Raw genomic sequence first — 26,678 nt, 5'->3', positions numbered from 1 at the left:
CCATTAGATGGAAAGTAATGTGATCGAGAAATATGATTCATTATGCTACAGCACTTTTGTCGGGTTGAATGCTTTCACTGATGCTTCGCCATAGTGTAACTAATGTATTTTCTCTTTTAATTTAAAAATATTACAAAAATTACTGTAATTAAGTGAAATATTTATAATAAACTAAAATAATATTTTAAAGTTTGATAAATTTTAAAGAAAGAAGCATAATTTATTTTTAATATGGAATATGTGGATTTTGGGCTATATTTTTCTCTCGTGCATTTGCCATATTTTAGAATATACACAAGTAGTGCACGTGGTTTTTTTAAGTAATGGATTTGATTTATGCTCATGTGTTTTAATCGCTTTGTTATTTTTACCATTTTATTGATATTACTATAAAAAAATAGCAAAAAATGATTGCCTCGAAGACATTTGCGATGAAAACGAAGAAAGGGAGTATTATGAAAATTGTTCGTGAACATTATCTTCGCGAGGACATTTGGTGTGGTTCTGAATTATGTTCTCAATGCCAAGCATCAACGCCTGTGTTGCAAAAGCAACCAAAAAGTCAGAGTGAACTCGTTAAGGAATCACATTATATTATTCCAGATACGAATGTTATTTTGCATCAGGTAGGAAAATTTAAAAATCGAATAAAAAACTTTACAAAATTTAATATCATGGGATTCTGTATAATTTATTACTGCTACAGTGACATAAGTTTTGTTTTTTTTACGAGGGAGATTTTAAGAACCACTATATGCAATGATGTTCATTCAAAGTCATAAAATTACCTGAACCAATTATCTCAAACAATGACAGCATACTTCAGATTCTATTTGGATAGGAAATGAACACTCACTGCAGGTCCTGTAGACAACCATAAATAAAACACAAGACATGGCACTTCAACATTCACTGACAAAGGGTGCGTTTACTTCTGAGCTAATAGTGCTACTTCTGAACATCGGAAGTGACGTCATTAGCATGTGTATTTGTGCTTACTTGTCCAGTTCAAAAGTAAACGCTAACAAGAAATATGGCGGTTTCCTGCAAATAATATTGTCAAAGTTGCTATTTTAAATGTTACATTACAGATATAACTACTTGATTCCGAATCGGACGAGGATGATTTTATTGTGGATATATTTGTAGAAAAATGAAAAAAGAAAAGTAAGGTAAAATAAAAAAGATAGAAACTTTTATTGAAGAGACTCTACCTTTTTATAGGCCATCTGATTTTAAACAACTTTAGACTTACAAGAGAATGTTTTGAAATTCTCCTCTAAAAAATAAGCCCAATTATAGACACCGAAAAATTATTTCCTCTGGAAGACAACCCGTGTCTCCTCAAAAGCGGCTTTTAAGAGAATAGTAGATTATACATACATATAATACATATTTAAAGCAATTGTTTTACCCAGTGAATGGATGTGACGTTGTTTTGTTGTGGTGTAACTAAACTGAGTTCAAAATTAACAAATGATTGATATTAAATGCAAAACACTTTTTCTTTCTTTCCTTCCTCTAAGGGTATTGGCGATCATTTTAATATGTTTAGATGGACTGCGTGGAATATTTTAAATGAAGTTGTTAATTCTTTCTTACAAGTTAGTGTTAAATGAAAATGAAAAATGATCTCTTGGCCAGCACACAGCAGGATGATGTAAGAATAATGGAATTTTTTATACCCAATCTAGTTTTCCTGGAATTAGAGGCTCTATTGATGAAAAGCATATGGCTATTAAGACAACTGAAGAAGCAGTAGACTATTTCAATAGAAATAAGTATTACTCTGTCATCATATAAGTTTAGTTTGTAATGAAAAAATGGTATTCAAATGATACAATTTCTCGAGAAGTCATTTCCCATATGTAAGTGAAAATTCATTCAAGTATACAAACTTATGTAATTTTGGATTATTATTAATGCTGTTCATTTACGATTTATTTAATGCTCTGAACATAACATTTCTGAAGATTCCAAATGCGTATTAGGTAAACCTCACTTTTAATCATAAACAATGAATCGAACTTAATTTTTTTTCACATTAATTAACTCTGTTTATGAAAAAATCATCTAAAGCTATTGAACCTTACAATGAAAAAAAAGGATTGTAAACATTTTACACAACAAATAATTGAAATTTACCAATAAAAATATTTTCTGCTGTTTATTTTTCGAAAACGAACTTTGTACAGAAAGTAATTTTTTCATGAGAGCATCCATATTGAATTAGCACAAAGCTCGATAACGAACTAGCTAGCACTCCGAGCTTGCCAATTTTGCTAATCATGACGTCACATAGCTCTAAAGTAAACGCCAATGAGCATGGCACTCAGACGAAAGTATACAGGCTGAGCGTGCTGATAGTAAAATTAGCTCAGAAGTAAATGCACCCAAAGTTTCCCTTATATTGAATCCTACTGTTTTAACACATTATTCTTCCTGATCATGCAAAACCATTCCAAAAGTAATTGCCATCTTAATATTTTGTCCCCTAAACCCACTTTTGTCATCTACTTTGAGCCAGATTCTACAGCAATCTTAATTTTGTTAACTTCTCAACTATATGTATAATGTTGAGGCCACACTCCAAACTCTTTCACTATATTACTTTTGTTTCTCTTTTTGTTCTTTTAAATATTAAGCTAATTTCAAATTACTTCTGATTGGTTTGAACATTTTTTAATGTTCAAACCAATCAGAAAGATTAATTTGAAAGATTTTTATGTTCGGACAACGAACACATGATCGGATAACAAACACCCCACAGAACAAATACAAGAAGAAGTGATGTAAAATAATGAATACCGATTGGCCTTCCCTTGTCTTCGGGCAACAATTCGAAACTTTTCGGAGTGCAGGAGATGTCGACATCGACGCTCAACCCAGTATATACCGATCATATAGAATTCTTCCGAACTTTGAAACTCTCCCTTGTAATTCCAGCCTTTTATTTTTCTGACAAAACAATTCTTTTATGTGTTCGCGAGACTGTCGGGTAGGCACTTGTTAAGTTTTGCGTCTGTTCTTTCCGAAAGGTGAGAGTATAATAGCAAAGGTAGAGAGGGGGCAGAAGATGCCTAATGTTGCTGGGCAGTATGGCGTGAACAGGTCTACAGTAGGCCTCAGTTCAATTTTATTTAAGAAAAATGCTGTATAATCAAAAAGACTCCAGCAGCTAAAGCAGTAACAAAAATCACTTCTGAGAAATAAAGAATATCGAAGAGTTCGTAATGGAACCTGAAACGGATTTGACGACAGAAGAACTCCTAGAACTTTTGAATGAAGAACACCAAGAAACTCGGCAAGATATGTTTTCTTCTGAAAAAGAGGATTAATGTCGATATCTGTTATTAAAGATCCTTTGTAGAAGTGGGAGGATGTCAGAACAACGGTCTTAGAATGGCATCCAAACCATGTTGAGGCTTGGGGACCTCTACAATTACAATGCTATTAATTACTTACGAAAAATCATGAAGAAGAGAGAAAAGCAATCGACATTAGACAGATTCTTTAACCCTTTCAAACAGAAAAAACATTACTAATTAAACGCAACACTGTGTATGTATGTAGTTTTATTATTACATATAAATAAACGTAGTAAGAAGGTATATATTTTTTATTTTTTAAGGTCTCCAGAATGAATTAATCAAATTCCCATAGAAACCTATGGTAAATCGATAATCGGTTAACGAACAATTCGGATAGCGAACAAAATCTTGGAACGGATTATGTTCGTTAACCGATCACTCACTGTATTTATACTTATTTTGTTTATAAGTAAAAATGGCTTATATGTTAAGTTAAGATAAGCAATAATGATAATTTATTATATAATTGTATATATATTGTTTTAGATGGATATTCTGGAAGATCCGGTGTTTCAAAATGTCATATTGTTGCAAACAGTGTTGAAAGAAGTTGCTCATAGACATTCATCATCATATTATCGCCTGAAAAAAATTTGGAGCAACAAAGATCGCCATTTTTATGTTTTTATAAATGAACATCATAAGTAAGTGAAAATTTTGATAAAAATTTAGACATTCTGAAACATTTAACTTATTAATATTTATCAAATTATTAAATATATACTGAATTATTTATAAAACCAAACCCGATACACTTCTACAGGATGACAGCTTAACCATCATCCTCTAGTCCAAATTACTTAATATCCTAATAATTAATTAGCCATATTGTAGTTAGATAAGAATCCAGCTGTATCATTAGCTTATGTTAAATCATTTAATTAATTATAGAATAGAATTAAAGAAAATACTATATCAAGATTTAAAAATTTAATATAATATGTAATGTGTATTTTAAAAACATGTTATATATTTTTTACAAAGCAAACAGTTTATTCTTCTATTAAATTGATAATTGTAATACTGAATTCAGATTACCAGTTATAAAAGATTTTTTTTCAAATATCATTACATCATTTTGATGCATCAATTAATGTAATGTTTAGAAGATAAGTAAATCATTATTATTCTTTTTAGAGATACATTTGTTGAACGTGATAAAGGAGAATCAATTAATGATAGAAATGATCGTGCCATTCGTACTGCAACAAAATGGTATATGACTCATCTTTGTAAATATTGTTCATCTCAACCTGTGAATATTGTATTTTTAACAAATGACAAAGAAAACCTAGAGAAAGCTAAAGAAGAAGGTTTAAAGGCATTTTCTGGTAAGTCAATAAAGATCATTTGAATATCCAAATATGATAGAATTTATAGTTTTCTTTACCAGTAGATGTGTTTTATAAATAGAAAAAGAAACTATATATTTTTTTCAATATATTAAAGAAGTCTCAAAATTTAGTAATTTCAAAAAATATTTTTAACATTTTGCTAAACAGTTAAAGTGAACAGCTAATATGTGATACATAAGACTTTAAAATGTATTTACTCCAAAGTTTCAGACAGTCTGTTTTACAGAACAAATAAATTTTAGTTTAAAAATATAAACCTTTTTGGTTACTCCCATCTGTTATACAAATATTCCAAATAATGAGTAAAATAATTTTACAAAGCTATTAGAAATTATTAGAAAGAATTGTTTAATGAAGCTATACATCTTTATTTTATTTGTAATTCTCATTAAGATCATGCACTATATTTGAGTTAATTCAAATTCCATATAATTTGTTCTATGTTTTATTCTATTCTTTTTTCTTTTAATCCTGAAGATGGCTACTTAGATAGCTGAAAACATTCAATTAAAAATAATTTTGCCGATAAAGATTTAAGAGTTGTTTAATAAAAATTATTTCTTTTAGTTAAAGAATACATAAATTGCATAAAGCATCGACCAGATCTGATGGACAAATTGGCTCTTTTATCAGAAGAATCCATTTCAAAACAGGTAAAATACCATATATATTTTAAAAATTTAACTGCAAATTTTTTAATAAAAGGCATTATAAAATATTTTTTAAATAATAGTTTCATACTTTTTATATAAATTATTTAATTTCTTCTTTCTAGTTCATTTCTTGTTTGTTACTTTTGTAAAATTATATACTTTGAAACATTTTGATAAACAAGTTTTATTCAGAACTACCTCAATTACTGAATTTTAATTATGATCATATTTGAAAGATATTTTATAAAAATATATTTATCTTGATTATATTTTGTATATAGTTATTAGAAAAATTTAAGAATTTTCTTTAACTTTAATTTTCTTAAATTTTATTCAGTTTAACACTGAATAAAATTTACTAACTTTGTAAACAGTAAAGTAATAATTTATAGAAATATTTATACAGATTTCATGTCACAAGATACAAACAAATTTACAGTATAATATGCTGTTATGTGAAATTTATTATGTTTTGGTAACAAACAAATATAGACTATACTGACTGAAAAAATTTATTCGGTTAAGCTTCAGTATATTTATCAGGAACATTATAGAGAAAATAAAGAATGTTTCTAGTTAAAACAAATTAACATTTTTAATAAATGCATTTCTTTCTGTATACAGGTGCTGCCACAGATATTTTGTATACACAAAAAAAGAAATATTTATTACCTTTATCTTTTTACCAATCATTATTACCTTTGTCATTTGATTTGAATTTCGACACATAAATGTAAATTGATTAAGCCATTCCCAAAAAAGTATGTAACAGTTCCATAGAACTTTATGTAAATCAGAATTCACCTAAATGCTTATACAGCATTCACAATTATATACTCTGTACTTGATGGAAGCAAAAATAAATGTTTGAAAACATGTAAATAGAAATACTTATTCAAATTTTTTTAATCTTATGTTCAGAACATTGCAAAAAGTATGATTGGAAATGTACAATGACAAGATTAAGAAGAATGTCAATACAAACATTTTTTAATTAAAAATAATATCAGAAGTACAAGATATTGGCTGAATAGGCATCATTGTAGGAGTGTGCAGGGACCAGAAGCACTATATAGAGCATATTCAATATTTTATTTAAAACAAGAATGAGTTGCAATATAAACACAATGAATTCTGTATATATGATTTTTAAGGCACTTGACTTATAGAATTACACCGTCTACATATTACTGTCTGATCAGGTCCTCCATTTATTTCCTATGGGGTGCAAAATATTTTCCACAATTTTTTTAAGTTTGCATTAGCCAGAAAAAATTTGCATAAAGTTGAATTAATGTAGGTTAAGTATTGTGTAAGTCAGAAAGTAGCATTAAGTATTTACAAGTTATTATGCAATAAAAAAAAGGAGAGAATAAACATAAATACTAATGTTATTTGATTAACAACAAAATCAGTTACTCAACTATTATATATTTATTATATTTTATTATGAAATATGAAATGAACTGTAGATAATAATATACATAAANAACTTCGCCGTTCGGATCAATTTTGATAACGCTCTCCTATTAAAGCTAGAGAACTGGTCTTACCGACTAGTGCCCGTAAGTGGCGTAGATTGAGATCTACGTCCTTGGCTACTCTCACACATACAAAGCCAAACAGAATTTCATGAAGCTGGGCAAGAAAGAGTTGAATAGGTTAAGTGACTTAATTCTTGCTAAATGGGGTAGTAGTTTGAGAAATTTAGTCAGAATGCAAAGATTACCCGGTAATAATATGCATCTTATTAAATTGAGTTGTCTAATTTCTCTATTGAAACGTTTGAATCCAGATATTTATTATTGATTGATTTGAAAGTTAAAGATGGTTGGATGACTAAAATTTTAGGAAAGTGCTCAAAAAGTTTAACCATATAATCAAAATTTATTTCTGGAAGATTACTGCTGGTAATGTTATTTATATATAAATGAATAATTATGTTCAAAATAATTTAATAACAGAAGCTTATATACTTATGTAAGCTTGGTTATTATGTGATAAAAAAATTTAATATTTTGATTAACTTAATTTTTTGCTAAGTTTTCATTATTTTAAATATCATTTAATTTTTAAAATTATTAATTAATTGAAAGCTTATTATTGTTTTTAAGATTGGTACTAAAGATGAACTTTATCCAATGCATTTGACATTACAAGACATCCATGCAGGAATTAAAAGTGGAAAATTACTTCATGGAAAATTTCAAGCAATGAGAGAAAATGCAACCAAAGGTTTTGTGTTCATTTCTGATAGTGATGATGAGACAGACTATGTAAGTATAATAATAAAGAAATTTTTTTACTACAGTGTATTATAAGTTGATATATATTTATGTAATATTTTCATATCTGAAAAATTTTTCTGTTAATTTGTGATATTTTATTTTGTTGATTAATTTTCTGCAGAGAACAGTTCAGGATTTGATGTTTGTTTTATTTTATCTTTAATAATATTTAATGTTAATAAATAGTTAATTATAATTATTATTATCTTTATTAGCAAAAAGAATAATATCCTGTTGCCTGTTACAAATATTAAAGCAAAAAATTTTTATACAAACATTAGTACAATAATTCCAACAATTTTTTTATTACTTGTATTTAGAAAATCCTTAAATTTAGTTAGTAATATCACAATTTACCTTTCATAATTTTGATAACATAATTATCTAGATTATATTATATTTAATAGCTTGTTTAGGTTTTCTCTTAAAGCATACATTGTGCCTTGTTGAATAATATGTGATATTTTAAATGATCCTTGTATTTCTGAGTTTCTTGCAATCCTTGAATATGTGTAATATTGAGAAATCACTAGGGTTAAACCAATAGCAATTTGTAGTTAAAAAGTTAATGTTTACATTTTCAATCAGTAATTAACTTTTGTTTAATCACAGTTGAGCAATTAATCTTTTTATATTGATTTCTGTGGATTTCATTTTGTGTGGTTGAGATGAAGTATAGTCATTACTTTTAGATACCAAGGATGGTAAGTAGATCAACATAGACTATCTAGATCTTCAGTTATATATGGGATGTTGCTGAGTCAAGTGACAATGTATAACTGTCTATCCAATTATGTATATTATCTATATATATAAAATTACACGTCCTGATTGACTGATTCATCATTGCCCAGAGCAAACTGCTGAACCTAGAAATGAAATTTGGTACACAGTTAGGTATGCCATGAGAATGCACACTAAGAAGGGATTTNAAACGTTTATCTAGTGATATTACGACTTCAATATTTGTGGCGGACAGACGTAAAGTCGAATAAAATGACTTAAACTTGATTTTTATTTTTCCATATACTTTTTTAACAAGCGACGTATAATCGGGAACGACGTAACTCGAAACGACGTAAGTCGAGGTATGCCTGTACTTTTACTTATTTCCAAGTTTTCCCTGTGACTTGTACAGTACGTATTGTTTTAAATTTTCGGGTGTGATATAGGCTGTAGTATTTTACTATCGCGGAGAAAAATCACTGCATTCTGGTAATTTAATAGCTTGTTTAGGTTTTCTCTTAAAGCATACATTGTGCCTTGTTGAATAATATGTGATATTTTAAATGATCCTTGTATTTCTGAGTTTCTTGCAATCCTTGAATATGTGTAATATTGAGAAATCACTAGGGTTAAACCAATAGCAATTTGTAGTTAAAAAGTTAATGTTTACATTTTCAATCAGTAATTAACTTTTGTTTAATCACAGTTGAGCAATTAATCTTTTTATATTGATTTCTGTGGATTTCATTTTGTGTGGTTGAGATGAAGTATAGTCATTACTTTTAGATACCAAGGATGGTAAGTAGATCAACATAGACTATCTAGATCTTCAGTTATATATGGGATGTTGCTGAGTCAAGTGACAATGTATAACTGTCTATCCAATTATGTATATTATCTATATATATAAAATTACACGTCCTGATTGACTGATTCATCATTGCCCAGAGCAAACTGCTGAACCTAGAAATGAAATTTGGTACACAGTTAGGTATGCCATGAGAATGCACACTAAGAAGGGATTTTTGGAACTCCCTCCTTATAGGGGAGAGGAAGAGGATTAAGACTTAACCTGAAGAACAGCTTCTGTTGTGCTATTTTAGATGCAATTTTTTGTTTTTGATAGTAAGAACTTAATTTCCAAACATACAACATTTACCAAATCATACAAATCATTTGCCCAAGCAAAGCAAGGCTTATTTGCTAGTTTTCATATAAACTTTCAATTACACCAAATGATTGCAGTATTTTATTGAATTTAGTTTGTTATAATTGATTAGTATTTAATCTCTTCTTTCCTTTATCATTTCTTTGGTGTAAAAAAAATTGGTGAAAATGCTTCAGATTAAATAGATATTCTAATCCCCAAACTGGATTTGCATAGTAAATAATTGAATTTATTAATGAATTAAATATAATTTTACATGCAAGGGCATATTTGATACTTTTAGAACTGAGCACAAATATAACAAGTTATTGGTTGTTACTTTTTACCCTACTATTCAGTTTATAAATATGTGATTTCTTTAGTTGTTAGTTGAAATTTTTTAGCTAAAATTTCCATTTACATTTTCTTATAGTTGAAAGGAGAGACTATTGGTCAATAATTTTTGGGAGAAAATTTATCTCCCTTTTTAAATAGCATATGTGAGATCTGAAAGGCCCTGGGTCTAATTTAATAATTTTTATTAAATATGTTTAAATATTGACACAAAATATTACTTCATTTTTGTGAAAAACTAGTGTTTTGGACGTGGGAAAAAACCAGATAACAGATGCTACTTCCTTTCACAGAAGAGAACATCCTCTGACTTTCCCTTATCTGGTTAAAAATCTCACTCAGATGGGAAATGGTTACCCCTCATTCGTTCCCCTTTCGTCCGTTCTCATGAAAGAGTTACTGGCCGATGATTGGTCGAAATTCAGGAGATATAAGGGAAATTAGTCCGAATTCGGGGAGTTCAACGGGGGGTTCTTCGACAGATCCTAAGCATCAAGCTCCACACAGGTTTCCTCCTGATGACCAACGCCCTTAAATGAGTCCCTAGACTAAGTCCCGAGTCTGAACTTAGTAAAGATACTTTTATATTTGTGCACGTATTGATCTCCCGTACGAAGAAGTAAATGAACTCTATCTACAAGGTGTCCCTTACCTACAGAGAGGAAGACGAACGACAACTAAACAGGTTGTATGCTTTATACCAATTTTGTGAGCTCTCCCTCTCGATCGCGCATCAGTATAGAATAAGTCTTAGACTATATCTCGTGTGGCTTAATTGTCTTATTGATATCCCTCGTTCGTTGTAATTTGTATTCGTTTTGTTTTGAATTATTAAATTTACTCTTGTTAAATTTAATTAAATGTCTCTTAAATTGATTCCGAATCAGATCTCATACGCGTGTTTGTCCGCGCAACGAGAAAATTGACAAACTGGTGTCGGGAACCTGATGAACATCGGAACTTCGCCGTTCGGATCAATTTTGATAACGCTCTCCTATTAAAGCTAGAGAACTGGTCTTACCGACTAGTGCCCGTAAGTGGCGTAGATTGAGATCTACGTCCTTGGCTACTCTCACACATACAAAGCCAAACAGAATTTCATGAAGCTGGGCAAGAAAGAGTTGAATAGGTTAAGTGACTTAATTCTTGCTAAATGGGGTAGTAGTTTGAGAAATTTAGTCAGAATGCAAAGATTACCCGGTAATAATATGCATCTTATTAAATTGAGTTGTCTAATTTCTCTATTGAAACGTTTGAATCCAGATATTTATTATTGATTGATTTGAAAGTTAAAGATGGTTGGATGACTAAAATTTTAGGAAAGTGCTCAAAAAGTTTAACCATATAATCAAAATTTATTTCTGGAAGATTACTGCTGGAGTCAATCTATATATATAAAATTGCTTGTCCTGACTGACTCATTCATTCACTCACTGATTCATCATCGCCCAGAGCAAACAGCTGAACCTAAAGAGGTGAAATTTGGTAGACAGTTAGGGTATGTCATGAAAACGCTCACTAAGAAGGGATTTTTCGAAATTCCCCCGAGTGGGGGAGAGGGAGAGGATTAAGGCTTAACCAGAAGAACGGCTTCTACTGCACTATTTTAGATGCGATTTTTCGTTTTTATCTGCATTTTAGTAGGGTATGCCATGGCAATGCACACTAAGAAGGGATTTTTCAAAATTCCCCCACGGGGAGGAGAGGGAGAGGATTAAGTCTTAACCGGAAGAACGGCTTCTACTGTACTATTTTAGATGCAGTTTTTCGTTTTTATCTGCGTTTTAGTAGGGTATACCATGGGAATGCACGCTAAGAAGGGATTTTTCGAAATTCTCCCTCGGGGAGAGGGAGAGGATATAGTCTTCATCGAGTACTTAGGTGTATTAAATTAATAACATTTCAGACATTGTTATAAATATTTATATCTATTTCAATTTTAAAAATGTTCGAACCATTTTAAATTCGAATTTGTTATTGCATATTGGTTTGATTATAGAACGATTGTAAACGTTCCAGAAAATTGATCAAATTGAAAATAGTTCGTTTGATTCTCGGCAATTCTGATCATTCTCAGCGGTAGGTGTTATATAACAATTACTATGGTTGTTGAAATACTGAATATAAATGGGGTTTGCTTGCAAAATTTTCGCGGGTGAAGTCGCGGGTAACAGCTAGTATTGAAATAAAATTTAAGAATTGTTGATCAAAAGAATTTACTATTCTTTTTATCATTAGTCAAAATAGTTTCTGAATTTGTAAAATAATTTCAATAAGTGCATAAATTTCACTACAGTTAGAATCAGTTATTTCTGGAAGACAATTAAATTTATTTGTTATTTCATTCTTATATCTTGAGATATTATAATTTTCATTTTTGTAACTGTTATTAAGTTTGTTTATCTGTTTTTTCCAATGTCATCAAGAATTTCTGTTCCATCTGAATAGAAGGAAAATAGTGTGAAGCATCATATGCTAAAATCTTTGCATTCATTCAATAGGAATTCAAAACAAAGTAAAATCAATTATGGATTTTCAATTATGTGCTATGCAAGTAAATTATGTTGGATAATCTGATTTGATACAACCATTTGATATGTACATCTGATCTATTGTTAGATTTATCAGAATGTTCATCTCTTCAGAGTCAGAATTATTCAGAATTATACTCATTTATAATGTGGGAAACTTTAACTCCCATATTGCAAAAATGAATATTTCTCAATATGGGAGTTAAAAGTTTTCCAGTAAAAGAATATATGGGTAATGTGCTGCCATAATTTCACAGATTAAAAAATTTCTTTTAATATATCTAAAAATCTGGTGGAATATAATGACTATCATAATCATTAATTTATTTCTTAGATCAGGGATTCCCAACAGGGTTGATATAGACCTCTAGGGGGTCATGGAATTTTGAAATTCCATGACCCCCTAGGGGTTGATAGAGCTCAAGGGGTCAATTGAAATTAGATGGAAAAAAAATTAGATACTTATTGTACTTTCTCAAGAATTTCAGATAATTTTCAAATAGTAATAACAATCATGTGGGAAATTCATTAACTGATTTAATAATTTACTTGATATTGATACTTCTTGAGTAATACTTGATGCTATTACACAAAATCTTGGGAAATAACAAAAATTTTAAGGGGTTGGTTGAAGAGTATAGCCCGAAATTCAAATAATAATAATTTTCAAATAGTAATAACAATCATGTGGGAAATTCATTAACTGATTTAATAATTTACTTGATATTGATACTTCTTGAGTAATACTTGATGCTATTACACAAAATCTTGGGAAATAACAAAAATTTTAAGGGGGTTGGTTGAAGAGTATAGCCCGAAATAGGGGGTCAGTGAAAGAAAAAGGTTGGGAACCCCTGCCTTAGATTATCAAAGTCAGGTTTAATTACAAACTAATAACATTATAATGTTTTCAGATTTTTTAATTTGGAGGATTTACATCAATTTATTTTTAATAAAAAAGTATATTCCTATACTGGGTTGATTTGGGCCTACTGGTGTCTGAGTTAGAACATTTTCTATTATATAATATTTGAATGTGTTTGATTTATAAAACAATTCAGAAGTTACTCATGTTTCTGTAATTCTGATAATATCTGCTTCAAGTTTAAATTGAGAGAAATCAATCAATAAAATTTTGTTTTTTAATTCCCAACAATTTCAATTTATTACTATAAGCATTTGACTATGTGTAGTTTCAATTGCAGAATTGTTTTTTTGTGATTTGTCAAATGTTAATTTATTGAATCTTATAATGAGAGAATTGGTTAAAAATTTTCAACATTATCCCTTGATTAACACAGTTAATTAATTCCTTGATCCATCCATGTATACCAAAATTGCATTCATCAAAATACACACAGTATCTATGTTAAGTAAAGACAGCTGGTAAAGCCATGTAAATTAAAACTTTTGCTGTGTATTTACATAAAGGGATTGCCACAATTAATTTTGCACATTAATCAAATCCTGCATTAAGCAAGGGATACCTATAGTTGATTTGTTCTAAGACAGTATGTTACTTTATCATAACCTGTCAGTAAAAAGTCATTGTGTAATTTGACCATGTTTGCTAGAGTTCTTTGTAAGAGATTGGGGTTAGGTTCCACTCCAGAAATAAGTAAAAGAATTTGTGTTAGATTAATAATGTCCTCTTTTCCTGAATGAATACATTTCCAAGAGCACAACACAAAGAATTTCTTCATATCACTAAAGATTGAAACAAAATGCACCAGCAACTTTGGAATTCACAACACACCTTTATAATTTAATATTAATTGTATTAATATTTTATTAAGCTATGATTAAATATAAAAATGACAGATGAAATAAGATAAATACTCTCAAAAGTTTATAGAAATTTATTAATTTTAATTCCAGTTCATATATTTATAGAATATATTCTGTGATTTAAAAAATTTTTTTATTATTATAAGAATTGTGAATGATATAAGAAGACTTTTGTTAAAATAAATTAATATGTAATAGTATTTATTTAATATTTAAATAAAATATTTTTAGGTAGTAGTTAATGGAAAAAAGAACATTAATAGAGCAATTCATGATGATATAGTTGCAGTGGAGTTGCTTTCTGAAGAAGAAATGAAAATAATTTCTGGTGATGTGAAGGTATACTTTTAAAAATAAAAAAAATAATGACTAAATTATATTAAAACTGTGAAGAATACGATTTAAGATTTATATTTATATTTTCCAGAGTTTAAAAGAAAATAAACCTTTTGGTAAAATTGTTGGTATTATCAAAAGAAATTGGAGAGCATATTCGGGAATTCTTGAACAAACTAGAAATGAAAATGTAATTTTTTTTAAAATTTATTTTATTTCATAATTTCAACAAAAATCTTCATCAAGGAACCAATAAATAGGTTATTCAAAATATGCAAAATGGCTGATTCTCATCAACTTACATTTTTCATTAATTCTAATAGTATTTAATGGTTTTTTGATACAGATTTGTATTGGAATTTATTCTATTTGTTATAACATTATTCTTTACTGGTTTTGACAATTTTTTAAAATTTATTTTATTATATACTTTTTAATGCACCATATTTTATACATTCACTTATTCATTAAACTGTTTAAAAATAAATAAATAAATTCTGTCTGAATATTTTTTTCTTTACTCTTTTCTCCTGTGCACCAAGATGGTCTTTTTTCAGTCCCATTATGGTTTGGCTACCCCACAATGGGAGTGTGGTCTATTACAGATATATATCAGGGACTGGGAGACTGGGCCTGATATATCTGTAACAGATAACAGACTACTCCCCATACACTACCTAGAGTTTTTTTTTTTTTTTGACTACCCATATTCAATCCTGTGGAGTTTCCCAGAGTGGTAGACTGATGCCTTGATATGCCCAGAGTGGTAACTGCCTCAGCTATCCATCTTTGTCTGAATATTAGCATAAACTGTTTACGTAACAGAAACAAAAGAATATTAACAAGGTTATAATTTTAGTACAGTACATTTAGATACTATTGTTCTAACAATTGTTATTTTACACCAAAAAGTGAAAATGATTCTTTTTATATCTTTATTAAAAATGAATTTTTTCTAACATAGGTAGAAATATTTGATGAAAATCATTAAAAACATCATTAAATTGTATTATTAAAAAAAGGAAATTTATGATAGGACTAAATTTATATAAGTGAAGTTCAGTAAATAAAAAAATAACACATGTAACATGTTTACTAAGACCTCTTTGCATTTATGTACTACATGGATTTGACAACTATGAACAGTTTTGTATTTTATATATAAGTAACTGAAGTAATATTTTCATATTTTATCATTATAAGATGGGTTAAAAGGCACATGTGTTGTTTGTATTAAGAAAATATGATAACTATATTAGAGGAATGTATACTTGAAGAATAGTGATTTCTAATTTGAGAAAATAATAATGTCAATAACAAACAGATTTATTTAAAATAACAAAATGATTCTTTGAAATGGATATAAATCTTCATTTTCATCAAATTATTATAAAACTAGTAAAAAAATTTATATGAAATTGATTATTTTTGAAAAATATTCTTTGACTTGAATACTTAAAAATTAATAAGGAATCTCATTATTAAAATTTCTACAAAACTGTATTTTCATCCTAACAGTTTTAAGTAATTAAGACATGTTTCAGAATTTACAAAATGTTGAATATGGAAATAAATATGGCTTATATTTAGACCAATGTGATGATAACTTTTGTATTAATTTCATTTTTTAGACTATTTTAACATTAAAAACATTCTCCTACACCTATATCAGTTATGTTTAAAAATTTTTTTTATTAAATAATCTTATTTTCAATTTTATCTGTTCTTTATATAATTGTTATTTTATCATTAAAAGTTATCTTTTCATTTCAGTATTCAATATTTTATATATAACTTTTAATTATCATGAAAGTTCATGAACCATTATAACGACATTACATGTTTTATTATTAACATTTAATTATTATTTCAGGATCGAAAACAAATCTTTGTTCCTTTGGAAAAACGAATACCAAAAATTAAAATTGAAACTAGACAAGCCAAGAGATTATTAAATAAAAGAATTATTGTAAGAATAGACAGTTGGCCAAGAAATTCTGCTTATCCATTAGTAAGTTTTTAAATATTATTATTTATTTATGTTTTTATTATTTTATTATAATTTATCATATAATGATATTATAGAATTCTCCTATTGTAATCATAGATATTGTTCCTACTCATCCAATATTATAAAAAAAAAAAATTATCCTGTAGGCACTAAGAAAGCCTTTTATTCCGTATCTGATAAAGGTTTGGCTAGGTTAACAATGGGACTGTTACTGAACTTATATGTACTGTACATTAAACCTAAGCCTCTTAGCAATAAGCACATGTTTTAATTGCTTCAATTATTCAGCAACCAAGTAATTAATTAAAAATAATTCAGATTTATTTTTGATTATATTAAGATATTAAAATTGTATAAAAGTAGCTGAGATACTTAGCTTTGCTTGGGAAAATGATATATTAAGTAAAGTACACATATGTAAAAATACACATATAACAATGTATAAAAAAGAATATGTACTTATAATGTACTAGATATAGTTAAAAACAATTTTACATTGAAAGAAATTCTAGGCACTCACTAAAAATCTAACACAGGTGACAATTTTCACCTGTGTTAGATTTTTAGCATGGTAATTCATTTACTATTGCTTTCATTTTGTTGAAATAACAGGCTGACCAACTTTCACTGATGTCCAGTTTTGTCCCATTAATGAATACAATATTCAAATTTTATTGTATTCAAATTTCATAATTCTCTTCACATCCATGGATTTATTTTTTACTTTTGCTTTTCATTTAAAAATGTCATTAACTGAAGAAACAAATTTATTACACTATAAATAGCAACTAATTTTATAATTATGATTATCTAAGGATAACTATTCTAATTAGTAAATGCAATTTCACATTCATTCTATGAATAATTATATTTCAATAATTTAAACTGTTTAAATAATCTAATAAATGTTTGATTCGTGTTTTCACAAATTTTGTTTTAATTTGCTAGTGATTTAGTTTATTATTGATATATATACCATATTTTTGCAAATTGAGTGGCATGTCACATAATGCGGGAGACCAGCATACCAAAACCCAGGTTACTGGCATGCTGATTAAACTGCAGCTAAAAATAAAATTAATCAAATCATCTAAAAAAACTAGGTGTTAAATAAATGTTAGCGTAAATGTACAATAAAATAATAACATTGTAATATGACTGACTTAAAATTAGAAAGAGGTAATAGTATAAGAGCTGCTAATTCACAGTAGTATTAATCAGTGTGGGATGCACTGACCAATACCTTGACCTTGAAAGATAACACCTTCCTTTCAAATTTCAAACAAAGCAGATGTTAATAGCTGTAAGTTGAAATAATTTACAGTGAGTTTCTGAAATTTTTGCTTTTTTGGATCAACTTACAATAAAATAAACATAAAAAAAAAATACTTTTGGCAGTCCACCAGTATTATACCTCATTAGAAAGAAGACAAAAAGTATAAATTAACATATAATCATAATTTTTGATGTAATGCTGACAGTTTCACAATTTTAGAATAAAAACGACATCTATGAGTTTCATACACCCTCTGGAGAGGAATGTATAACCTCATTTAAACTGGCATTCTGACATTCCCCAGTTTTTACCACAAGTTATCTGATTTTATGGTTTCCAGATAGACTGACATGCTGGACAATTTGCAAAAATATGGTATAAATGTTTTTACTCTTATGCTGGAAAGTAAGGATGACCAGAAAAAGTCTAAAAACACACTCTTGAAATAATGGCATACCAGATTCTGCTGCTTCTACATTATTTCTGGCAGCAAATAATTTAGCACAGGTCTGCTAAATACAGATCCAGTCTCTCACAAAGCAGTGTCTGTACCAAGTTGGCACTCACCAAATGCAACAATAATAGTACATCACATGTCTATCGGAAACAAATTAAATGCAGACAGGATGATCTTTTTACTCATAAGTTAGTTTTACAGCACAGTATATCCATTTGCATGTTTGAATGCCTGTCATGACAAAACAATGTAAAGGATGTGAAATATAAAAAAATCAATATTGGTATCAATTTGTTTTAAAAACTGGTATCAATATATTGAACTGGTATTGAATTGGTATCAGTTATATCTCTAGTAATTACTTAAGATTGAAAAATTAGTAGGTAGAGTAGTACGTATTCTAAACTATGAATGATTTTAAAATAATAGTTTGAATTACATAAATTTAAGATAATTAATAATGATAACTTTTAATTATGATGACAGTTGGTTATAATTAAAGTAAGTCCTTGAATTATAGTTTAACTATTTATTATTTTTTCATCAAAATATTACAATTGTAAATATTTATGTAATTGATTTCTACAAAGCAGTAAAATTTAACTGCATCTTTAATTTTTATAGGGTCATTATGTAGAAATATTAGGAGAGATTGGAGATAAAAAAACAGAAACTAGTGCAATTCTTATTGAAAACGATATACCTCATCAATCATTTTCTCAAGCTGTATTAGATTGTCTTCCTTCTTTACCATGGCTGATAACTGAAGAGGTAAATTATTTTTTATCATTTTAATTTTTTCATAAAATTTTAGTAAGAATATTTATTTAATAAAAAGTATATAATTTATTGATAAAATATGATTAACTATAACATTTTGTTTTTTATGTACAAATTATACATTCTTAAGTATTTAAGTAAATAATATTTATCTATTAAATCTTTCAATGTTAATTTTTTGTTATTCAAATAAAAATATACATATAATTTTTCATTTACTTCAGGATGTTAAAAGTAGAACTGATTTGAGAAATTTGGAAATATGTAGTATAGATCCTCCAGGCTGTACAGATATTGATGATGCATTACATTGTCGTTATTTAAAAAATGGAAAATATGAGGTAAAATTTTATCTATGTTTTTAAGTATTTCAAAAGTAACTTTTTCTATGCTATTTTTTCAAACTTTCTATTTATTTTTTTAGTATTATTATACAGATTGATCCATTTGGGTAGAGATAATTTGAATGCTGCATGATAAACACATTAGTTGTATGAAGTTCAAATTTTGTCACAATGGCAAAGTAAGGCCGGAGTTTCATTAAGTAGTTTTATCATGTAACAAAAATGAAAATGGCATTGACTATGGAGCAATGTGACATTTGTGTCCTTTGGTATTCAAACTCCAAGACTATGACAGCTGTTAAATACATATTTTGTTGTGTTTATGGTATCAGGAGGACACCTAAATATGATTGTATAATGCATTGGAATTATACATTTGAAGAAACAGGATCAGTTATGAAATCACATTCTGATGATCCTAAATATGATCCTGAGAAAGAATCCCATGTTTCCACTGCATTGGTTCATAACCTCAACAAAAGTCTAAGACAGTTATGTTTGGATTTCACTCTGCTGTACACAAAATGTCAATGCATTGTTCAACATTACTTGAGAATGTTTAATAATGCATTGGCATGCTGTATGCAGCAGAATCAATGCCAAGAACAGTGCCATATTCATTTTTGTCATATGACAAAACTATCCAATGAAATTTTCACCTTGCTTTGCCATTGTGGCAGAATTTGAACTCTACATTTATGACTCAGCTTTCAGATTATTCCCACCTAAATGGACCATCCTGTATAATTAAAATAAAAAAATATTTATGTATTTTTTACAATTGCACATGTTTTACAGATTATAACAAATGATATATTATTACACAAAAAAAATTATATTGGTAAATTACAATTACTGTTCTCAGAAGTTTGATTATTAATTAATTCTTTTCTAATAATTATATTATTGGGCTGCAATTTTAAAAAATTTTAGACCTATAAATTTCCACTGTTGTCTGTCTGTCTTTTCTTAATATCATGAACAGAGTTAGATAAATGAAAGTCGAGATCAGATATGGAAAGCTTAGGGATAGCAGGCCCTGATTAACTATATACGAACTTCTGAAGCAAACCAGAAGTCACATTATTTCAGTTCAGAAACTTTCCCCTGAAAGGAGTTAGACAGATGACCAGCACAACTCCATTGCTAACAGCAAAGTATGATGTACAGCAGCAAGACACTACAATACTATTTTGAGATGGAGAGGATATATTTTAAATTAAATAAATTAAAAATTGCAGCCTGCTATTGTGACACTGTCACAATAAATAATTGCTCATAAAATATAAAAGTAATATGGGAAAAGGGAATCAGTTTTTGAATTAGGGAATCAGAGGAGTGTAATCCATCAGTTTATTATGGATTTTTCCAGTTGTGTATTGTAATAAAAATTTAAAGTGTTATAAAATATGATTTTGTTTTGTTTATATAACACTAAATTTAATATTTATTTAACAATTTTCAGTAATTAAAAGTTTTTTACTCAAATTTTTATAATATATTTTACAAAGGTTGGCGTACATATTGCTGATGTCTCACATTTTATCAAACCTAGTACTGCTATTGATAATGAAGCTGCTCTTCGTGGAAATACAGTATATCTAGTTGATAAGGTAATGACATTTTATAAATATAATCAGTAAAAATATGTAATATAAAATTATAGGTAAAATCTAAATTTAAATGTAAATATTCTTATTTTATTACTAGTCATATTTTCTTTTTCTAAATTCAGAATTATATTTAACTAATATACAAAAAGAAAGTTTGTTAGTTTGTTCTTTATATATTTTGACATGGTTTGAATATATGCAATGAAACTTTTCAGGGACCTTCTCATCCTAGAGGAGGTCAATGGTTGGTTACTTTCATTTGAATTAACTTCAACCTGGCCACAGCAGGCCCCTTTCTATCTGACAAGTGGATAGTGACATTCAAATAGGAAAATTACTTAATAAAGTTGCCAGCAAGCATAAAATATGTTTTTAGAGGTTTTCAAGGGTGCTGAGTTTAAATATTTGGTCCATTTTTGTGAAATATTATTGGTTGGCCAATTACCACAATTTTATTCTTTTGTGAATGTTAGTATTAAACATTAGAAAAATTTGGATGTCTTTAATTATATTCTTGTGCAGGCAGAAGTCAATGACTACTTTTTGTTGAAAAACATAAATTATTTGTCTACTTGACCAATGAAATTGAGCCATTCCATACTATCCAAGTACTGCATTCTTAGCAAGCACAAAACATGTACTTCAAGTTTTTCCATGGTGTCAAGTGTAAAATTTTTGGTCTGTTTGCCTCAAAATCTGATATTCATTTATTTTTTTTTATTAAATGAATTTAAGTAAAATCAATTTGTTTTTTTCTCTCCTTCAAAGTAAATTTTTGACATCCTTATTCTGTTAAATTTTCATTTCAGTATTATAATTTATTTAACACTTCCTGATAAACATGTTTATAAATAGTAGGCTAAAATAACCAAACTCTTAATATGGTTTTCATTTTAATGTTTGTTCTTATTTTTTGCCTGATCAGTACTGGGCCATTCCATACTATTCAAGTATTATCTGCTAGTTTTAAATAATGATGATTGTATGCATTTTTAATATAAGATATTCTTGTAATAGTATACATTCTAATCATAAATAAATGCTCTTATTCCATACAACACTTCTCAAAATGGTGGCTGTTTCATTTCATATTGAGATATATATGAAAATATAGAATAGATTTGAATCAAATTTGTTTTTAATTATATTACAAAGATTGCCAAAGATATTAATATAAATATATAAATTTTGAATGAACTTAGCAAAGTTTGGTTTTTATATAATTATCTTACAAAGATAGATTTATGTTATATGATGCATAAGCCATCATTTTATTACAGTGCAATGGAATAAAATGGAACTGATTTTCTAATTAAAATTGAATAAAATGTAATAAACATAATTTATTATTTTATTTGTTAATGAGAAATACAGAATGTTTTCATTTTATATTTTAGAGAATAGATATGGTTCCAGAACTTCTCAGTTCAAATTTGTGTTCTCTGAGAGCAAATGAAGATAGGTAGAAATAATTTTAATTATTGCAATATTATCTAAATTTCTTGATATTTAACTTAATTTAGGAAAAAGAATCAATCTGTAGTTATAGATTTTCAAGTAAAATAAAACAAAATTGAGTAGAAATGATTGTTTTAGAAGTTATTTTAAAGTGTAAAAACTAGAGTTTATACTTTAATAAGATTGAATCAGAAAACTATTAAAGTATTTTATATTGCCATTGATTTTTAATTCAATAAATAAATAAAAATTACAAAAAGAAAATGATTGGAAATAAAATCATTCATTAAAACAAATACAGTCATTTTCATTAAACAGCTTAATAAACATAATGTTTTAGTGATATTTGGCTTATTTATTTTTATGATGATTATCTGTTTGGATAATTCAAAATTAAATAATAAAATTTTCCTATATTATAATATAAAATGTAATGAATATAATCTATCATAAAGAACTTAAAAATTTTTACTTTTATGAGAAAAATTTATAGTTTTTTTATGTTAGACTTAAAAAAATGGAAAAGATTTTTAATATAATTATATTAATTTGTTATTATAAATATGATATTAAATTATAATTACAGTATTTATTAGTATGTCATTTAAATTTAAAATATTTGAATACAGGTTTGCATTTTCATGTATATGGGAAATGGATTCAGAAGCAAATATATTAAAATCATCTTATAAAAAGACTATTATAAGATCAAAGGTAACATATAAATGTGTATAATAGAAATATTTTAATATATATCATAATTTATAATAATTGAATAAAATAATAATCTCACAAATTTTTTATTGCAGCACAAAAATAGCTTTAAATAATCCCTAGTAGTTTTAAGCTTTCTCAGCTTATTTTCAGAAGTTGAATATCCATTGTTGTCTGTTAAACACCATCTTAAAGCTTGAAACTATTTGAGACAATTTAAAACTATTTTTGTACTTCAGTAAAACAAAAATTGGTATGATTATTTTTCATCAAGAATTAGAATTTATTGTTCATCTTGAATAGAATATTCAAGTAAAGAATAACTGTTGGTAATAAATGCATATGTGTATTCTACACTTAAAAACAAAAATTCAATAAATATAGGCCATAAAACACAAATGAAAGGAGTTAGGGTTATTTTACTATCTTACAGGAAGGCAACTACTTCGAACTAAAGATAGTTCAAAGCAGTTGTCTTACTTGTAAATTTCCAGACTGATTTCTAATAATATTGTATGCATTTGCAATATAGAGGTACCTTGTACTTCAAATACTTCAGAGTTTGAACACTAAATTTAACAAAAATTCACCTCAGAGTTTGAATAATGCTTTGAAATTTGAACTGCATGCACAGTGAAAAAATGCACTTGAAGCATAAACACAATCTGTTGTGTGCCTGAGTCATTGCTCGCTCCTGTAGTACATTCATATGTTTTCACTGCTTTTTTCACTTTATTTTTGGTGTTTGATTATATATATTGTGTGTTATTTGTTGATTTTAATAATTTCTTCATGCAATTTTTTTAATCAATAGCTTTTGGGCATTCCATACATTTTGTATCCTTTAGTTCAAAATTTCCCAAACTGCACTTTTTAAACTTTATTTGGTATGTTTGAAGTTTAGGAGCATTTTTTCATACACATTATGAATTTTTTTTTTACTGTTTGTATGGAAGTATATCCTTTTCAAAACTTGTAAAGCATAATATGCCCATTTTAAATTGATTTTATTTTCAAACAAACTTTAAAGTAAAAATTTTCAAATAAACTTAAAAACAAAGAATACAATCTCACATTAGCAATAATGTGTTAAATTTCATAATTGTTATAATTAAATCATGCATACATGTTAAATAACAACAGCTGTTAAATATACACAAAAACTGTTTTGTTCAATATAACTTTTACATATTAACTGTGGCATCCAAGAAATATATGGAAGTAACCAATCCTAAGAGGAAGGTTGCAGTATCAACAATTGAAGTGAAAAAAGATGTTATCATAAAGCATGAAAGTGGTACATGTGTTTAAGATGCCAAAGTTGATGATGTGCAATTTTCATTTTATTATACAATAGTTACATATTTTATGTATTGTTTTCCTGTTTTAGTTTAGTATTAGGGCGTTTAATTGTGTTGTTTTTTACCTTAAATTATGTGTATTTTCTGTTTTAAAAACAGTTTATCAAAACTGAGTATCATTTAGGGTCTGGGAATGGATTAATTTATTTTTCATTATTTTGAATGGAAAATATTGATTTGCAGTTCAAACAGCCTCTGCAATGAATTGTTCTGTTATACTATACTCTTATAGCTCTGTCACAGTTGTGACTGGTGTGGGGTAGGCAAAGGATTTTAAATAAACTCAAAAATAAAAAATCAAGGGGATTTAAATCAGACAACCTAGTTAACCAACTGATTAATTCATTCCTTTCTATCAATTTTTCAGGTAATTTCCAGTCAAGATACTTCTTTACTACAATGCATATCTTTTCATATATTTCCCTACACAAAAATAAAATAGGCTCTAACTCCTTTCATGTGGGTTTATGACCTATGTTTACTTAGCCTTTTCTTTTAGTTTTAGCTGCACTTAAACATTTATTACCAATAGTTATGATTCACCTTATATATTGTATATTAAAATGAAGTAAACTAAGGTCTTTATTAATCAGTATGAACAGGAATAACAGCAGACTGGCTAATATAGAACCATATATAAGTTGTACATACATAAAAATAGATTATTAGATAGATTTCTATTACTGAAGCTATGGAAACCTTCATTTATTCATTTTGAACTCTAGGTGATAATCATTATTTCAGTATACCTGAAATAAAACCTGAATAATTAAGAGTTATCTTATTACTTTGAATTTAAGCCACACTTTTTATTCCAATTTTTAAGACAAAATTAGAGTGTAGCTTAAATTCAAAGTGAATATTTTAACTTCTTATTTCTGCTGATCTTCCACACCCCAACAATCAGGTCTTTGCTTTATGCTCTATGCATGCACATAGCATTATGATTGCTGATAAAAGTTTATTCAGTGGTTCCCCATTTGCACTTTTCTAATTTAATTCCATTGCTGTTTGATAACAGCTGTATAAAATCAAATTTAAAATTTTTTTATTACCCATACTCACTAATAATGGAAAAACAGTTTACATATGATGCTGAATTCAAAATTAAAATTATATTGTGTGCCAAAGAAATTGGAAATTGCACAGCCAGTGAAAGATTTATGATTGACGAAAAGAATATGCATTGTTAGAGAGCCATGAAGGAAAAGTTATTTCAGTATAAAAAAAGACAAAAAATCATCATTCTTAGGTCTTAAAAAAAAGGATGNCAACCATTTATCACATAAAGAACTCCAATAATTTTTATGTTGATCTTCATAATGATTTTATTAATTAATGTCAACTCATATAAGCAAGGATTTCTGTTGACTTTTATTTTTAAGATTAGTCATTTTTTTGTGTAAATTGGAATAAATTAAAACTGAGAACATATTTAATAGTAATGTAAATAGTACAAGTAGACATTTATAATTAAACTAGATAAATTAAATATAGTTTGATATATTTGAAATATAATGATTAAGTTTGATTAAAGTTTCAGAAAACGTGTATGTAATAATAATATAATAAAATAATTTATGTAACAGGTAGCCTTCACTTATGATGAAGCACAATGCGTAATAGACGACAAGAAAAATACTAGTAATTTAGCAAAAAGTTTGCGCAAATTAAATAAATTTGCTAAAATTTTAAAACAAAAAAGAATGGATGAAGGGTAAGTTAAATGCTTTGTTTGATTTTACAAAATCTGAATATTAAATTTCATTTATATTATATTTTATTGTAGTGCACTTACATTAGCTTCTAATGAAATAAAATTTTCATTGGATGAAGAAACTCAGGATCCAATTGCGACAGTGGACAAACAATTTCGGTAAATTATTTATTATTTTATTCATAAATATAATTTATAATTTTATTTGTTTAAAATTATGCATATTTAAAATTTTTAATTAATACTTAATATCAATTCTTCATTTTAACCTTCCTTTAAAACATCTTTAAAGAAAAGTTGTTTCAAGAATTTAATGATTTCAAATGTAACTAAAGGTTTCATAATAAAAGTTTTACAGTTTTAAGTTCATCTACTATTTTAACATATAAGTAAATTAC

At 27.5% G+C, this 26,678-nt stretch overlaps 1 protein-coding gene across 1 annotated transcript; it reads left to right on the top strand.

Annotated features, from left to right (window-relative positions):
* The first annotated feature begins 283 nt into the window (after positions 1–283).
* Positions 284–26,444, top strand: LOC111638560 (exosome complex exonuclease RRP44-like). The gene is made up of 15 exons (XM_023384286.1): positions 284–626; positions 3,858–4,015; positions 4,509–4,702; positions 5,294–5,379; positions 7,494–7,655; positions 14,445–14,552; positions 14,641–14,739; positions 16,423–16,560; positions 18,918–19,064; positions 19,298–19,414; positions 20,929–21,030; positions 22,428–22,492; positions 23,118–23,202; positions 26,153–26,280; positions 26,353–26,444. The coding sequence occupies exons 1-15, from the start codon at positions 408–410 to the stop codon at positions 26,441–26,443; spliced, it is 1,899 nt and encodes a 632-aa protein (XP_023240054.1). The 5' UTR covers positions 284–407; the 3' UTR covers position 26,444.
* Positions 26,445–26,678: the final 234 nt, after the last annotated feature.

The sequence above is a fragment of the Centruroides sculpturatus genome, unplaced genomic scaffold, assembly GCF_000671375.1.
Source record: "Centruroides sculpturatus isolate CEXI.00-Female unplaced genomic scaffold, Cexi_2.0 scaffold856, whole genome shotgun sequence".
Taxonomy (NCBI): domain Eukaryota; kingdom Metazoa; phylum Arthropoda; class Arachnida; order Scorpiones; family Buthidae; genus Centruroides; species Centruroides sculpturatus.
Note: the sequence above shows the minus strand (reverse complement) of the source record. Positions and strands in the feature narration are given on the sequence as shown.